Source organism: Cygnus atratus, chromosome 3, assembly GCF_013377495.2.
Source record: "Cygnus atratus isolate AKBS03 ecotype Queensland, Australia chromosome 3, CAtr_DNAZoo_HiC_assembly, whole genome shotgun sequence".
Lineage (NCBI taxonomy): Eukaryota > Metazoa > Chordata > Aves > Anseriformes > Anatidae > Cygnus > Cygnus atratus.
The window spans coordinates 119,101,665-119,117,956 of NC_066364.1; the positions used below are offsets into that span (position 1 = coordinate 119,101,665).

At 49.5% G+C, this 16,292-nt stretch overlaps 3 protein-coding genes across 17 annotated transcripts in view; 1 reads left to right on the plus strand and 2 right to left on the minus strand.

The window, feature by feature from the left end:
• The window catches only part of NPHP1 (nephrocystin 1), an 18,622-nt gene extending 16,928 nt beyond the window's left edge, over positions 1–1,694 (minus strand). For 9 of the 12 annotated variants that reach the window (XM_035565413.2, XM_050709435.1, XM_050709434.1 and 6 more), the window contains exons 1-2: positions 866–970; positions 725–789 (exon numbers count right to left, since the gene is read on the minus strand). In XM_035565413.2, the coding sequence (XP_035421306.1) occupies positions 725–789; positions 866–934 (134 nt within the window). In that variant the 5' untranslated portion in view covers positions 935–970. Of the gene's footprint in view, positions 1–230; positions 685–724; positions 790–865; positions 971–1,547 lie in introns of those variants that run through there. The other 3 variants (XM_035565415.2, XM_050709436.1, XM_035565414.2) reach the window with 3 other exon arrangements.
• MTLN (mitoregulin) lies at positions 1,569–2,216 on the minus strand. The gene has a single exon (XM_035565419.2). It carries the CDS (start codon positions 2,147–2,149, stop codon positions 1,973–1,975), a length of 177 nt encoding a protein of 58 aa, XP_035421312.1. The 5' UTR covers positions 2,150–2,216; the 3' UTR covers positions 1,569–1,972.
• On the plus strand, positions 2,148–16,136 carry LOC118257430 (two pore channel protein 2-like). 4 transcript variants are annotated; one of them, XM_035565405.2, is made up of 19 exons: positions 2,148–2,287; positions 2,400–2,482; positions 3,816–3,930; positions 4,582–4,710; positions 4,953–5,069; positions 6,148–6,266; positions 6,446–6,547; positions 7,800–7,926; positions 8,940–9,141; positions 9,675–9,819; positions 11,441–11,626; positions 12,070–12,134; positions 12,388–12,475; positions 12,738–12,807; positions 13,386–13,605; positions 13,854–13,944; positions 14,245–14,358; positions 14,737–14,855; positions 15,635–16,136. In XM_035565405.2, the coding sequence occupies exons 1-19, from the start codon at positions 2,267–2,269 to the stop codon at positions 15,778–15,780; spliced, it is 2,259 nt and encodes a 752-aa protein (XP_035421298.1). In that variant the 5' UTR covers positions 2,148–2,266; the 3' UTR covers positions 15,781–16,136. The 4 variants fall into 4 exon arrangements, with proteins under 4 accessions (XP_035421298.1, XP_035421299.1, XP_035421300.1 ...); XM_035565406.2 differs by lacking the exon at positions 14,245–14,358; XM_035565407.2 differs by lacking the exon at positions 11,441–11,626.
• Positions 16,137–16,292: the final 156 nt, after the last annotated feature.

A 16,292-nucleotide genomic window follows, 5' to 3' on the forward strand; every position in this document is an offset into this window, starting at 1 on the left:
CTTCAAAAACCAAGAATTTAGTGATTCCTTAGAGGAGGTGTTTTAACAAACCTCAAAAGGAATAAGCATCAATAAAAGATCTGGAACAGAGGGAGAAAACAAGATCATCACCTGGCTCTGACAAGTTCTTGATGACAATCAAACATTCACACAAGAATTCTGGAAGAGCTAAGGCATGAGACAGCTTAACTGCTTATTACCCATGATGTACGAGCTTCCACTTACACTACCTCAAACTCTGAAGACTGGAAAGCATCCTGGGGGGCAGCTGAGTGAAAAGGGGCAGAGATCTGTACAGTCATGAGAAAAACGAAAAGGCGGAGAGACAGCCAGCTGCTCCTTCTGATGCAAAGATGAGGGGGAATGGAGTGACTCTGCCAGGGGCTTTGCTCTGGGCAACCAGGAGAGGGCTTTTTCCATAACGCAGTTAAGCTACGCAACTCCTTGCCACTGAGCACTGCTAAAAACGTTACTTCACAAAGGTATGAGGCAAATCCATAGGAAAAATAAATAAATAATCAACATATACTAAACACAGCCACGACGGCTGAATGCAGGGGCACGACCGAGGCCACACTTGAGGTGACCGGGACTGTGTTTAATGTCGCATGCCAAGCCCCGCAGCGGGCAGACCGCTGGCCGAGGGCGTGTGGCGGCAGCCGCCGGGGGCCCGCGGCTGAGGGCAGGGCTGGGGCAGGGCTCACGCGGCACGGCACGGCCTCACCTCCGCCTCAGGGCCTGCCGCTGCCCGCCGCTCGCGGCCGCGTTCTCGGCCCGCAGCGCCTCCACCTGCAACACACGAGAGGCGCCGTGAGCGGGGCCCCGGTCCCGGTGCCGCTCCCGGCGCCGGTGCCGCCCCCGGTACCTGGTCCCGCAGGTGCCGGCTCCGCCGCTGCACCCGCTGCAGAGGGCCCCGCGCCCGCCGCCCCGTCATGGTTGCTAGGCAACGGGCGCGGCGGCGCAGGGGGATGCCGCCACTTCCGGGAGCGCGGCACGCCGGGAGATGTAGGCGCGGGGCTAGGTGCCGCCCCGGGCAGCGCCGGGGCCCCCGGGCCTTTCACGGTCACGGAACGGCTCCGGCTGGCGGGGGCCTCAAAGCCCGGCCGGCTCCGGGCCCGGCCGTGGCTGGGGCACCTCCCGCCAGGCCAGGCTGCCCCCAGCCCCGTGCAGCCTCGCCTCGGGCATTGCCAGGGATGGGGCAGCCACAGCGCCCCCGGGCAGCCCGCGCCAGGCCTCGCCGCCCTGAGCCAAGGATTTCCTCCTCCCGTCTAGGCTGAACCTCCCTCCTTTACTTCAAGACCTTTCCGCCTTGTCCCGTCGTTCTCCACCCGAACAAAGAGCCCCTCTCCATCTTTACGAGCCCCCCAGGCCCTGGCAGGCCACGCCGAGGTACCCCCGAGCCTTGTCTTCTCCAAGCTGCGCAGCCCCAGCTCCCTCGGCCCCCCCCCAGGAGAGGTGCTCTCACGCGTGTTGTTTCATAGCGAGACCTGGCGCTTGGCGCGCGCACCCTTACAGCGCGTTTTGGCGCACGAGAGCAATAAACGCACCTAGGGAACACCACGCCAAGGTTATTTTCTCATCGATTTATCAGCAGCACTTGGGCAGGGCAGCGTGCACCAGCCGCAGGCCTGGGCATCGCGAAGCAAGACAAACGCCGGCAGCGCTGAAACACGGCGGTACGCGCAGTGCCATCGCCCCTCACGGATCTCCGCTCGGTGTTGTTCCCTCCCGCCAGTCCGTCGCAGCGAAGGCCCCTTCCCGGCTGCCAGTGCCGGCGCCCCGCAGCGCTCTCCGTCTCCACCAGCTCCAACGCGGCCTCCGCGGGTCCTCCGAGTCCTTTTGTCGCCGCTTGTCCCCCGCAGAGCTCAGCCCCGGCCCGCAGCAAGGCGACGCCGTCGCACGATGCAGAGCCGCGTTCACCGCCGCGATCACGCCGGGACGACGGGGCCGGCCCCCGGCCTCCAGCCCCGGCTCACGCCGCCTCCAGCTGCTCCCGGGCGGCATCGAGGCGGCGCTGGAGGCGCTGCTGGCGCCAGCGGAGGAAGCGGCGCCGGGCCCGGCCGGCCTGCCAGCCCACCAGCACGCCGGCGGCGAAGGCGGCCAGCAGCGCCCAGCGCACGGCCCGTGGCCGCAGCGCCTCCGGGCCCATGGGCGCTGAGGGGACGGGGAGAGGCTGGGGGCGGCCCCGGCTCCTCCTCCCGCTTCCGCCGGCGGGGCGGTGCCGTTAAAAGCGGCGGGGCCGCCGGGGGTCAGCGTCTCCCTCGCCATGGCAGAGGATGCCTCAGAGGTAGTGGCTGGGGCCTCCCCGCTGGGGCTGGGGGCGGTGGTGAGGGGTCTCTCTCTGCGGGTCCCTTTAGGCCTCCAGCACCCACCGGCCTGTGCTTTTCCCCCTCCCACAGGAGCTCCTGCTGGCGGCAGCGTTTGTCTCTGATGCGCAGTACAACAGAAATATTCCCTTCAAGACCTCCCCGGAGGCGGTCAGGTAAGGGCAGCCAGAGCTGAGATGGGGGAGCCGGCCCCAGCAGGTCTGAGGGGTGGTGTCTGGGCTGCCCCACAGCCCTGGGGCTGGGCACTGAGAAGTCAGGCTGGGTGGGATACAGCGAACTGGAGTCAGGCTGAAACGTGTGCATTAAATGCAGCTCAATGCGACTTATCCTAAGGATGAGGAGGAAAATAAAATCTTTCTTTTGCTTGAGTTAAAACCAAAACACTCTACAAAGCGCTGCAGCTTCAGTCTTCAGAGATAATGAGAATGAGAAGCCCAGCCCTTATTTGCATGTGGGGGATGGCACAGGGTGCCTGTATGGGGTTTAAGTGGTGGGGTTTTGGTAGCAGGGTGACCTGGGTGGGAGAAGAGCCCTGTGTGAACTGGTTTGGCCATATGCAACAGCACCACCAACCTGCTGCATGCCTGTGGTGTCTCTGCTAGGTTGTTTCTCAGCAAGGGCAGTGGCTGCTTGGGGCAGAAGTAATTAGAAGCTTGTTAATTGTCAATTAGGTGAATGAAGTTCTATGAGTCAAGACTATTTTGCCTGCAGCAGTGGCTCTCTTCTCTTTGAGCTGCTGGCTCAACTTCAGTCAGAGGTGACTTTTCCTTCAGGCTTACACTACTGTAGGCAGATTTTGTGTGTAAAACTAAGGGAAGGTTGCCAGTACAGAAGGGAAAGGTGCTACAACAGGCTGCCCACAAAGCTAAGTGTGAGCACTAATGACTCCTGTAGTCCTCCCCACAAAACCTTTCCCTTTTACTTTGTTCTCCTGTCTTAGTTAATGAAGCTTCTGGAGTTCTTGTACTGTCCAAGTATGTTAATTGTTTTACAAGGTGATGTTTTGATGTTATCTTTAATGGATATATGTCATCCATATCATCGCTTGCCCTGTAGCTTTTATCTGAGGTGGTTACTAGGCAGATGAGGTGATTATTTGGCGATGTTGGCAGCATTTATGTTAGCAGAGAAACTGTATGCTCTCTCTGTAGATCTGCTCTGCATCTACTTGAAGGAGCCACTATTGTGTAGTGTTGTGTGGAGCCTCCTGTGGGAAACTTACAGCTGGATGTGTTCATGGTTAATGCTAGCATTCACCAGAGGCTTTACTGCTGAAGGGGACAATACTTCTTGACTTATGTATAAAAAAAACCAAGAGGCTTACTCTGTCAAAAACTTCTAAACGATTCCCTGTTCTACACATGCTACTGCTACCCTTCTTCATGACTGTTTAGGAAATTTCTACTGCTCTTCCAAGATACATTTGCTAAGCCCATGGGTATGTGCACTGGAGCTTTTACTTATGGTGCCACTACCTTCTTTCTACAGGCTTTATTATCTCTATAACCACTGGATTATGCGAGCAGCCACCTACTTCTTCATCTTTCTCAATCTGTCCCTCGCGGTGTTTGAAGAACCTGCTGTGTATCCTCTCCCTTTCCTGGTGAGTTTCCAGACAGCATAGAAGCAGTAATGCAGCTACTGTTGTGTTGCTCAGCAGAGCAAGCAAGGGTTTCTTGCTTGAAACAAGTTGTTAAGGGGTCAGGAGTTGATGGCTGCTCATCATTCTGTTAATACTGGATGTGCTGGATTGGGAACCCAAAAAAAAAGGCCTGGAAACTAGATAGGGGCTATGGCAGTCATCATTGACATTAGCAATTGCTGGTGTGACTGCAGGCAAAGTCATGTTGCTTTTTCTGCATTTGGAGAGTAGTACCAGCCTTCTAAGTGACACAGGTGGAGTTCTTGCATCTTGCAGCAGAAGTGGAGTGTTGCAGGAGAAAACAGGCAGTCCTAAGGGCAGCCATTATTTGTTCCACACTGGTATTTGTGGCTGTGCTCCTTGAGTCCTAACCCAATACAAATCCACTGACTTTAACTTGCATGTAGCAGGAAACTTTACTAAAAGGAAGCCTGAAACTATTGCTTAGTGTTGCATATGTGAGCCTGTAAAACAGCCAGCAGCAAAACCCACTGAAAAAAAAACTCTTGTATTGACTGCTTTTTTTTTTCTTTGCCTGAGCATCCTTATCTGTGTGAAGAGGGCTAGCACTGTTCTTGGTTGTCCTGACCCGGGTCCCTTCTTTCTCTGCAGGCCACTTCTTTGGTTGAGGTGTTGTGCCTTCTGGTGTTCTTTGGCCGACTGACACACTTTGCAAAAATCACCCCTCGTAATGTATTTTGGAAGGATACCAAGAATATCTGCATCGTGGTTGCAATCCTGGTAAGTTAGGTCTAGGGAGCCATGAGGGTTGGGGTGGGTGTGGTAGAGTTTTTTTCCTTCTGTTGCTTTCTTGGGGTCTGATGCACCAAGGCTTTACAAAAGCCATGGCCAAATCATCCAGCAGCTCAGCCTGTTCCCACAAACCTGTTGTATGGGTGTATCCTGTACCAGCTAACCCAATTGTCTTTCATCTAGATGTACTTCTAGCATTGTTTCTGTGAATTTTCCTCTTTCTTCTGCAGCTGTCTCTGACTGACTTGGCCATATATGGGGCCCTCAGGATATACAACATAAAGAGCATTCGATGGTCAAGAATTGCAAGGCCCATTTTCCTGATCAACTTTGCAGAGAGTCGCCAGGTAAGGAGTGGGTCTAGTGGGAAGAACTACTCTTAGACAGCCTGCTGCTTTCTGAGATCCAGGGGATTTAGTAGAATGTTTTGGGGGCAGAGGTGGCAGAATTTAGACTCTTCTGAGTGAGTTCCTCTCAAAGGTGGCCTGGAGCAAGAATGTGAGATGGGAAAAAAGGGTCCATTCAGTGATGCAGCTTGAGTGTAGTGCAAAGTACCACAAGGCTTCTTGTACCTGTGGACTGGGTCACTTATACTGGGGGCTCTGTACAGACTTGAGGCTGAAACTAGAGCTTCTTGCTGTATGTAGTGATGTCATGATTCAGGGAAAATTGTGCTTAATAAAGAGCAACACTGTACTGAGAAGAAATAAGCTTTCTTTTAAGATCAGTCCACAGGCTAGGATTCCTCCAGCCTGTATGGAGGAGAAGTCTCTGCTTGCAAGCAGTTAGATGTTGTTCTCTGGAGGAATGAACATGAGCAGCACTGTGGACAAGAAAACTGTTTCTCCCTGAGTCTGGGGCTAGCTTGCTTTTATTTCTGGAAGTCACGTAGGCAAACAAGCACAAGTGTTGTGCTGTTCTCAAAACTGAACTTGTAGTTCGGATGGATGGTTTAGACTCTGATCCCTCCTGTCACGGGGAGATCTTTGCCCTGCTGCCTGAGACCATTCTGGTCCTTACTTGCAAATAAATAAACTACTGTGGTGTGAGGCCTGCTGGAGGAAGCAGTTGAACTCTCGGTCTTAGAGCATGTTTGGTAGCCTGGAGTAGCAGACTTTTGTCCCTGACCAGTACCTTGGAGCAAGAGCACTTCAGCAGTGCCACGGGGTCCACTGTCCCCTGCCTAGCTGAGTTCAAATGGTTTGTGAAGTGGGGAAATGAGGAGGAAAGCCCCTGGTAATCCTGCACATGTTTTAGCAGAACAGAGCTGGCACATCTGGGACAATCTGTCCTGCCAGGCAACAAAGAAAACTTGTGACCTACTGTGCTTGCCTGTCCCTGCATAGGTGTTATGTTCTGATGTGATGACGAGGGGGGAAAAATGGGTACTGCTTTGCCTCTAAACACTTCCCTTCTCCCTGACAGATTCGGAGAGCCTTCCGAAGCATCCGCAATACGTTACCAGAGATCACCTATGTCTTTTTGCTCTTCATGTTTAGCCTTCTCATGTTCTCCCTCATGGCCTTGAAGCTGTTTGGTGAGAGGTGTGAATACTTTATTTTTTTTTGTTGTTCAGAGCTGGGTGGAAAGAATGGGTGCGATCCTCCTGAGCAGGAGGGTTCTGGCAACTCCAATTGATTACTGGTAAATAGAAATACTTGTAGCTCCTGTGGTGGGATTTGTGATCTCTGTGCTTAACTTCAGGTTGTTGTTTTCCTCCTAGGAACCTCCAGACAGCAGAAGGCTTGCCATATTTCAGAAACTACCTAGAAATTGTGTTTGACCTCTATGTGCTGGTGACAACAGCAAACAGCCCAGATGTCATGTATGTATGCTTTGCTTGCAATCTTTGTTGTGAGCGCTGGTGTCCTGCTCCTAGTGGTGGAAAAACTGAAACTGTGTAAAGCACCATGTAGAGCTGTGATCAGTGTCCACAACAGCTGTCATCACTTACTGTGCTCATCTGTGGGGAGGAAGGAGAAGTCTTCTGTACCTTTCTTTCACCTGTGGAAAACTCTTCTGGTTCTGCTGTCATACTCTTCTCAGCTTCCTATCCCCCTGGCACCTGGTAGCCAAGAAGTCTCTTGATACAACAGCTAAGCCTGAGCACTTAAATTTATTGCTTAGTATTCTGAACGTTGTCTTTTGTGCATCCTGTCAGTGTCTCAGGTTAGAACAGTACTGTGTTTTGCACATTAAGGACTTTCAGCATGGCAACAGGGCTTTGATTTTTCCAGTCTGCAGTGATCTCATGAATTGTTAGCCCTCTGTTTTATAAATATGCTCTGAACCAGAATCTGAGTCTGGGAGGACCTTTTAGAAAAGGTGAATTGAAAGTAATGCTTTCCAGAAGACTCAGTAGGTGATAAAAGCTTAAACCTGAGGGACAAGTGCCCCAGCTCTTTGATTAAAATCTCTTTCTAAAAAGAAGTATGCTGTAGTGATCGGATGACTCTTCTCTCTCAATATTTGTAGGGATGTGTGTGCAGACTTTAACTTGCACAGCTGTGTTAAACTTGCAGGAGGCTTGGGTTTTTGATCCTCATTTGTTCTAATTGGGTTCCTGTTGCAGTCTGTACTGTGAAGGAGCCATCAGGAAAGATGGGGTTGGGGGTGGAGTGGGACACATTTCAGTGCTGGAGATGTACTGAACAGAACAGGGACGTTAAGGGGAACCACAGGTATTCAAATAACAAAACATGTGGCCCTCCTGGGGTAAGCAGAAGGGGAGGTCTGAATGCAATGAAGGCACCTGAAGCCAGTAACTCACCAGCTTATGACTGAGATTTCACCTCAAGACTCTTACTTTTAAACTTACCCATACTGACAGAAGCTTAAACTCTGCTTTCTTTTTTGCATCCCTTCAAACAGGGACTGATTCCACACAGGATGCAGACCTAGTGGAAGAAGCGTTTTCTTTAACTCAGTGCATAGTGTTAGGGTTCCCCCCCCGGTTGGGTGTTATCTGGCTAAGTTTGATCTTGCTATCTAAAACAGTATTTCAAAAAATCATCTGGAAGATGTCTCTTATTGTCCTGTTTGTCTGCTCAGCAAGTAATAATCTCTCTCTCCTTTAGGATGCCAGCGTTTGACTTCAGCTCATGGTATGCCCTGTTCTTCATTGCCTTTGTCATTGTCAACACTTACATCTTCATGTCGCTCTTTCTGGCTGTTGTGTATAACAACTACAAAAAACACCTGAAGGTAATGTGTGGAGGGGTGAATTGCGATTGGCAATTGCCTGCTGTTTTATATAATCTTGCATAGAGGCATCTGGCCTTCCCTTGGAATTCTTCTGCAAAATGTGGAGAAGGTGAACAGCTTCTAGCCTGTATTGGTGCTCTGTACATGAAAAGCACAAGTTCACCTTTCCATATCATGGGTATTACTGCAAGTTCTAATATTATTTAACAATGAAATAAGCAATGCTGGTGTATCTCCAATAAGTTGCAACAGGTAGGAAGCATGTGTGTTACTGTTTTTTATAGGATTAGTTCTAGAAATAATGCTGTTTCTATGCAGTAGACTGTTTTCAGTTGGCTTTAAGTGCACAGCATGCTTTTTGTGCCACTACACTTGCTCTTAAAGCAAGGGAGGCTGAAGTAAATTGGAACTTTCTTCTTCTACAGTAACTGAGTAGGTGCAGCTTGGTATTTGCAATGGAAGGGTGAGAGGTACAAATTCCTGGGTGCTATTTTGAGGGGATTGGATCTCCTTCACAGGAAGCAGTCTTCTAGGTCTTCCCAGAGGCTACAGTGTCCCAAGGGTATGAGGTTCTTTAGCCTGCTTATGATCATATGCAGAAGAGGATCTCAATCCCTAATGTCACAGCATTGACTTATGGATGGCAAGTATGTGTGGACACATCCTCTCTGCTTCTGTAACCTGCGGGCTTGCAGATCCTGTGGTCTTTGATAGACACCCTCCCCCCATCTCCTTCCTGTTAGATACTGTCCTTTGTCTTCCCTTCCATTTTTCAATGCATCTACCAGTAGCAAGCAATCTAGCGATCCCTCCAGAGTGCTGTGTGGAAGGCTCATGGTTGCCTGTTAAAGAGCATTTCTCATCACCCCATTGACTGTGCTGTGCCTAGCGTCTAGCATCGCCCTGAATTTGTTCCTCTGAGTCTCTTACGTTCTTGTACCAGGGAAATAAGATTATTAATAAAGAAGGGAGCAGGGTGACTGCAGCTGCCTGAATGCTGACATTCTCTCTAGAATGAGATCCGTAAGCTTGCTTACATGAAGCACCGCAAGATGATAGAGGCCTTCAACCTCCTGAAGGAAGAGGAGGGAGCACAGCCTGTGGTTAGAGAAGCCCGGTGGAAGCAGCTTGTCAAGCTGGTGGCTCCTGATATCAGCAACTCCCACCGAGAGTTGCTCCTACGCATCTCAGATGATGAGCAGAAGGGTTTCATAGGTGAGCAGTGGGGGCCTGCTGTGCTCAGGGACTGGGAAGGAGCCTGGGGTCAGGAGCCTGCTGATTTAAGGGTTCTGGCACTAGACTTACGGTGTGTAATGGTCCAAGAGAGACTAGTCCCCTCGTACTGCTTCCCTCTCCGGATTCACAAGCCCTGAGAGGCTGGTCTTTCTGCCTGTGCTGTGTCCTGTGGGCAGCTCTTCATGGCCACTTGAGATCAGGCCAAGCTCACTATGGAGAAGGGTGCCTGCTGTTCTCAGCACAGGACGAATATATCCTCCCTTTTTATTGGATTCATCCAAGCAATGTGGCTTCCCGCACATTCCTCTGGAGTCTGTTTCTGCTAGAGACAGAATATTGGGAGAGATGGGTCAGTCTCATGCTAGATCATGTCCACAGTGATTGTTAAAGGTTTGTGCTGGCTGCTGGCCTTGCTTTGACCAATTGCTGCAACTTAAGTGGATGTAGATTTGCCAGACGCTGCCTTTCACTAATGACAGTGGACTGATGTGTAGTGCTGTCCTTTACTGCAGATAAGAAGTCCTTTGTGCAGCTAGCAGATCTCCTCAACATCCAGGTGATTACGCTGAAAATACGCAGCCATCCGCTGGGACAATGGATGCCTCATGTATATAAGTCAGCAGTGAGTCAATTCCTGCGCAGTATGGTTAGGCACAGGTAAGCCTGGATTGGTGGAGCAAGCGGCTCTTCACACGTGAAACAGAATAGTGGTGTTACAAGTAAATGTTCGTCTGGGTGTCCTGCTGAGAAGTGTAAACTGTATTCAAACAGTGGGGGTTCTGTGTTCAGAAATGTTCTGTGGACCAACTGCTCTTAATCTACCCTCACTGGTTTGGCAAAAGTAGACTCGCTATTGGCGAGTTCAGATCTCTTGCAGTCCTACTTGTTCAGGCCTTTTATAGGTGCTGAGTGTAAACAGTGTTTACTGAAAGCAAGAAGTGTTTTATGGCCTGCCTCGAAGGACCAGACTAAATGCTTCCCTTAAAGGTGATGATCTTATGTCGGTAGTCTCTGCAAAGCTGCATTGTATTGTTTCATCAGCTCTTACTAAGCTGGTACTACAAAGTGCTAGTGCTCTGCTTCATGTTTGAGTCTTCCCAGAATTGCAGAATTACTGAAGTTGGAAGGGACTTCTAGAGATGATCAGGTGTAACCTCCCTGCTCAAAGTAGGATCTGCTAGAGTAGGTTACTCAGGGCTCTGAGTTGGGTTTTGAGTATCTGTAAGGATAGAAACTTCACAACCTCTCTGCAGCCTGTTCCAGTGTTTCTGGACATCCTCACTTAAAAAAAAAAAGGAAAAGTTTTTTGTTTAAATTGAATTTCCTGTATTTCAATTTGTGCCCATTGCTTCTTGTGCTTTCACTGGATACCACTGAGGAGAGTCTGGCTCCATCTTCTCTACACCCTCCCATCAGGTATTTATATGCACTGAGATTCCCCCAGTCTTTCTCCCCTTCAGGATGAACATTCCCAGCTCTGTCAGTATCCTGTCAGATCACCTTACCCTTTAATCTTTTTAGCGGCCTTTTACTCTACTAGCTCCAGTATGTTCATGTCTTTTCATACTGGAAAGCCCAAATCTGTCCACAGTGCTCTAAATGTGGCCTCCTCAGCCCTAAGGGGGGAGGAAATCACTTCCCTTGACCTGTCCACAGCATTTCTGTAAGATAACCCAGGGTGCTGTTGGCCACTGCTCCCACCAGGGTGCATTGCTGGCTTGTGTTCAGGTCATCAACGAAGACCACCCCCCTGCATCACTACCACCCAGGTTCTCTGCAGAGCTGCTTTTCAGATGATGGATCCCCAGCCTGCACTGGTGCTTGAAGTTGTTCCTCCCCAGGAGCAGAACTTTGCATTGACACTTGAACACGATGAGATTGCCCTCTGCCCACTTCCCCAGCCTATCCAGGTCCCTCTGATTGCAGCACCCCTATCATATCCCAGTCTTTTATAGGCGTCTGTTTTATTTGTCCAGTCTTTCTGCTTGATACATGTTGCTTGACTTGGTGGAAATTCAGTTGCAGTCAGTTTGAGAGCTTAACACTGGGAGTATTGACAGTGGTGTACCTTGAAGGCCTATGTTCTGTGTTGGATTTCAAGAACAAAGCTAGGCTCTGCAGTAACTTCCCTAAACTCTCAGGCTCTGGGAGAGCTGATAAGTAAAGATTGCCTCCTCCCTCAAACACTATCATTTAGAAAACTAAGAACTCCTGAATTAACTAACTCTTACCTTCTTGAGAGTGGTGAGGTGAATCATCTTTCTTTTCCTTTTTGCAGGGGATTTGTTTGGACTTACGATGCAATCATTTTAATAAATGCTATCTTCATTGCTCTGGATGAGGAAACCCCTTACATTTCTTATGCAGAATGGGTCTTCCTTGCTTTGTACATAATTGAGATACTCCTAAAAGTGTACACGTACGAACCAAGGGTGTTCTTTGGCAAAAATCAATTCTGGAACTGGTGAGTGAGATGAATGGTGGTGGTAACAGTACTGTGAAGTATGGTGAGATCTGTCTCCAGCTTGTCAAGAAATGGAAGTCTGAGATGGGCTGCCTGACCCTAACTCATGTACCAGGGTATAGTTAAAACACTTGTGTGCGTGAGAGGACAGTGTGCTCTTTCCTGTCTCTGTCAGGAGAGGCGCTTTTCTCTGCTCCCCAGGTAGCTCAGTCAAAGGTGACTGCAGTGTGTGATGATAGTAGTTAGGCAGGGGAAGGTTGTTTTTTTTACTAAACAATGAAGAAAAACAAATCTTCCCATGCTGTAAATAATTTGAGATGAAGCAGGGCTGTCTGGCACAGATGAGAGGAAGAAGGGTTACTACTTTTATATGTAATGTGGCAGTTTAAGTGCCCGTCCTTTGTTGCCCACAAATCTAACAGCGCTGCCTTCCCTCATGCTAGGTTTGATACCCTCATCATCTTTGCTGCCTTGACTGCAACGATACTCAATACCACCCTGAGATCGAGTAAGTGCAGCTTAAACAGCCTGCATGCATCTGGGAAACTCGGTGGTCTTGAGTTGTCTTTTGCTGTCATTTTGGGCTTGGGTGGCTTTTTTGATAGGACAATGATTTTTTCTATAGGGTTTCTAAGAACTAACCCAGTGTCTTTTTTTATGGATACCTGTTATGCCCTCATTAAACACAGTAACTGTAACAAATGTAAGAACATGTCTTTACACTTACCTGCTCATTTTGCAGAAGACTTTTCTTTTTTCAGCTACGAAGTACAACAGCCAACAGATCCTGGACATTGTCTTCATATTAAGGGTCCTCAGGCTAATAAGGATTGTTGACAGCATTCAAAGGTAACGAACAGAATGGGGTAGGGATATGTTTGTGGGGCAAGCCGTATGAGAGGCTGGCTGAAATGTAGTGCTTTGGTTTGACTGTGGCATTCAGAGGCCTTGTCCCAACTTGTCTGGGATGAGCCCAGCTGCTGCAACCTCTCTGCAGCAATAAATAAGGACAAATGGGGAGTTCATGCTGGATGGGAGGCAGTGATAAGCAAGCATGGACTTTAAAAAAAGCCTCCCCACAGCAGGTGTTATCATAAATCATTTGCTGTAGGTTCCGGGTCATCATGAACACGCTGATAAACATCGTACCGACCATGTTGACATTTGGTGGTCTGACTCTGGTAAGAAATTCTGGTATCTTAGCTCAACTTAGCTCAAAGCATTCCAGTTTTGCAAGAATGTGTTTTAAGTCTCTCACTCATGTGGTTTGCAAGAGGATAAATGCAGATCTCTGGATGGCAGGCCTTTAAGAAACTGTGTCCATTTGATGCTTGGTTTTGAAGTATGTAAATGTGTGCAAAAGGGTTGGGTTCCTGCTAGTTGCCAGGTCAGAGGCCAGGGCATTTTTGTCTTCTGTGGCAGCAAAGATGTCCTGTGCAGGCTGGGCTACAGATACTGTAAGAAATTGAACTATGGTTTGGGCAAAAAGCTGAATGAGAATCTTGTTTCTCAAATCTCTTAAAAATACTTTTCCTATTATGATTTGAGAATGTTTCATTTCTGTGCTTTTGGGCTGTAGCTCTTGGCTTATTTCTGCCTAGTAATTGGCCTTGGGGGGGGGTAGGGTCTCTTAGACTCTATGCTGTTTCTCAGCAGCTTGCTGTGTCTGTAGAAACTGAAGAGCCTGCTGGAACTTCTGCACTTGCCATGGGGCTTACTGCTCACTGGAGAAAGCAGGTGATGGCATTTCTCTTTCCAGGTTGTGTACTGTATATTTGCTATCATTGGCATGGAATTATTCCATGGGAAGATTGAGTTCTTCCCTGCGAATTCTAATGCCCCTTATGCTCTGGAATGTGGAAACCCAGCTCTCAAGGATTCTCTGTTTGCCCGTGGAAAGTACTGCAAGAACAACTTCAACAACTTTGCATCTTCCTTCATTGTTCTGATGGAGCTCACTGTGGTCAACCAGTGGCATGATATCCTTTGTGGTGGAAGGGCCAAACTGGAGCTCAGTGAACCGTGCTCCCCCTCAACCCCAAGCCCCATTCTTCCCCTTATTTTGAATGCACTCATGCACTTAGTGCCAGACAACAGAGCAATACCCCCCCCAGTGTCTCTCCAGAATATCATTGCTAGAAGTATTATCAGGTTTTCTTCCATTAGCACTACTGTACAGTAAGACATCTTCCTCCTTTGGTGCTCTTACCCTTAACTCCCATTATACTCTTTGCCAATGGATTTGCCAATGTGACTGCTCAGCCTGCAAAACTTTATTTCATTGCCTTCCATATTGTGATGGTTATAATTATTGTCAAGTAAGTTTTTGGTTTTCTCTCCTCTATACTGCAATGAAGAGGGGCTCTGACCTATGCCAGCGCAATGTTGATGGTCCCAGGGTCATGCATTGTATGTTTCTTTGTGTCCAGTCTGTCTCTTGGAGAAGCCTATTGCATCTATTCTTGTCTCTACTGGGTGCTGCCCTGGTGCTCTGGCTTACAGCAATGTCTGCTGGAGATGGGGTACCTGGAGCCTGCCTAATCAGATGGTAGTTGATTGCCAAAGAAAGGGATGCCAGTAGGGAAATGCTGCTGTGTAATTCTGCTTATTTCTTTCAGCATCTTTGTGTCGTTCATCTTGGAAGCTTTCTTTGTGGAGTATTCTCTAGAGAAGAGTGAAGTAGAAACAGCCATTGAGCAGAAAATCCAGGAGCTGGGAATGGGAGTTCAAGAGTAAGCCCCCCTGAAGGGTAGTGCTGGATGTGGCTGACTTGGCGCATCTGATGAGGGCATTGGGACTGCAGGAAAATGCTTCTTTCTGACCCTAGGTGTGAGATGAGACTGCTCTCCTCTTTCTCACTAAGTTCTTGCTAACCTGTCATAACCATATGGACTTGGTCTAGATGGTAGCAACAAATTACTCACCTTGAAGGTGAGAACATGGTAAAGCAGCTGCCTTGCTGAGCTCTTCCAGCCCAGGGCTGTTGCCCTGGGGGAAGGAGAGGTGCTGGAGGCTAACAGCATGACCAGGGAGCTAGCCTTGCCCAAGAGAATCCATTGCTTCTGTGCATGTGTGGGTCCCTGGGGTAACTTCTGGTCCTTCTTGTGTAGGGAGGTGCTCCAGGATGAACAACTCCTTGATAACATGGAGAGTGCTGAGCACAACCTTGAGGGGGAAGTTGGAACAAAGACACAGCCTAGAGGGCTAGTGTTTAAAATCGCCTCCAAACGTAAGTGTGGCCCTACAGGCTCTTTCAGAGGTGGTGACTGCTGCCAGAGTGCCTGATCTCTTGCTTAAGAGGCCAAGGCTCTGAACTGTCCCTGTTAGTAGCCCTGTCGGAAAGTTCTGGGAAAGCACTTCTGCTTGCTTTGGGCCATAAAAGCAGCTAAAACACAGCTGGAGGCTTTTAGAGAACTGTGGAGTCTCTAATACTGTGGCCTCTCTCTAATGTTTGGTGTTCCTTACTCTGGTAGCAGCTTTTCTTCCTTGGTCCTTCATTGCACGCTTGTCTTTAGTAGCCAGTTTGTGGAAACACTGCCTCGGTGGCTGAGGTCCTGCTGTTGCCAAGAAGCCTGAAGCCTGTTTTCTACTTCTCTCCTTCCTGTGTGCCCTCTGCACTCCTGGCTTGGATCACAGGGTGACTATATGCTCCTTTCCTCTAGCTTAATGCCTGCTGCTTCTTCCCCTGGCTTTCTTGCTGTGCAGTTCTCCAAGCTTGTGCTTCTCTGTGAGGCAGTTCATCAGGATCAGAAGTCTGTTGAAAGACAGATGGAGTACACGTCCTTGCACTTTAAAGTTAGGATCTTACCCTTTACGAGTGCTTACAGTGTATAAAAGTAGATGGTACAAAATACCAGTAGACACTAATTGAGGCATTTATTTTCTTGCTGCTTCAGCATAAAACAAGGGGAGTAGGCTTTGAGTAAGATCTGTATTAAGGTGGATACTCTACGATTCTGCTGGAAAAATGGGAATGGATGCTTACAGTGACTCTTCCGCTACCTTCAGGGTACAGGACAGTTGATGCTCTGCTTCAGCGTATGTTTGAGGCAGAGATACCGCCAGAAGATGAAGGCCCTTCATTTGAGGAGATCTTAAACTTGTCGCCTACCGCTGCCAGCCCCAGTCATCTCACTTCTGAGCGAGCTGTGTAACTCAGGGTGTCCACAGCTGTTGACAAGGAAGAGCTGATCCTCAGCTGCTCGGCTCTCCAGCACCTTCTGCCTGGCTGCCTTCAGTCACTGCGCTCACCTGCACGTGGGCCAGATTTAGCAGCAGAAGGAGCCACTGCTGGACATGGTGTTGTCATGTAAAGGAGCTTTATCTCATGTAAAGTGCCCGACGGATGCTGGGCACATGCTATGGGGCTGCCTCCGGCCACGCGCGTCCGGTAGCAGCGCGGTATCGGTGTTATGGAATAGCTGTCTCTTTGTGACTGGAACCGTGTACTGCAGCACTCGTGTATGTGTGTCTGGACCAGTGTAAGCTCATTAAACAGCGCTCGGTAGCACGCTCGGCCCTGGCTCACTGATGACAGTCAATGCGGGCGCGCTGGCTTCGGCGGGGGGCGCTTCCCGCCGGCGCCACGGGGAGGGGGCGTGGCCTGGGGTAGGCGGAGCGAAAGGGGCCGCTCAGCGATTGGCGGCGGGGGGGCGGCCAATAGAGA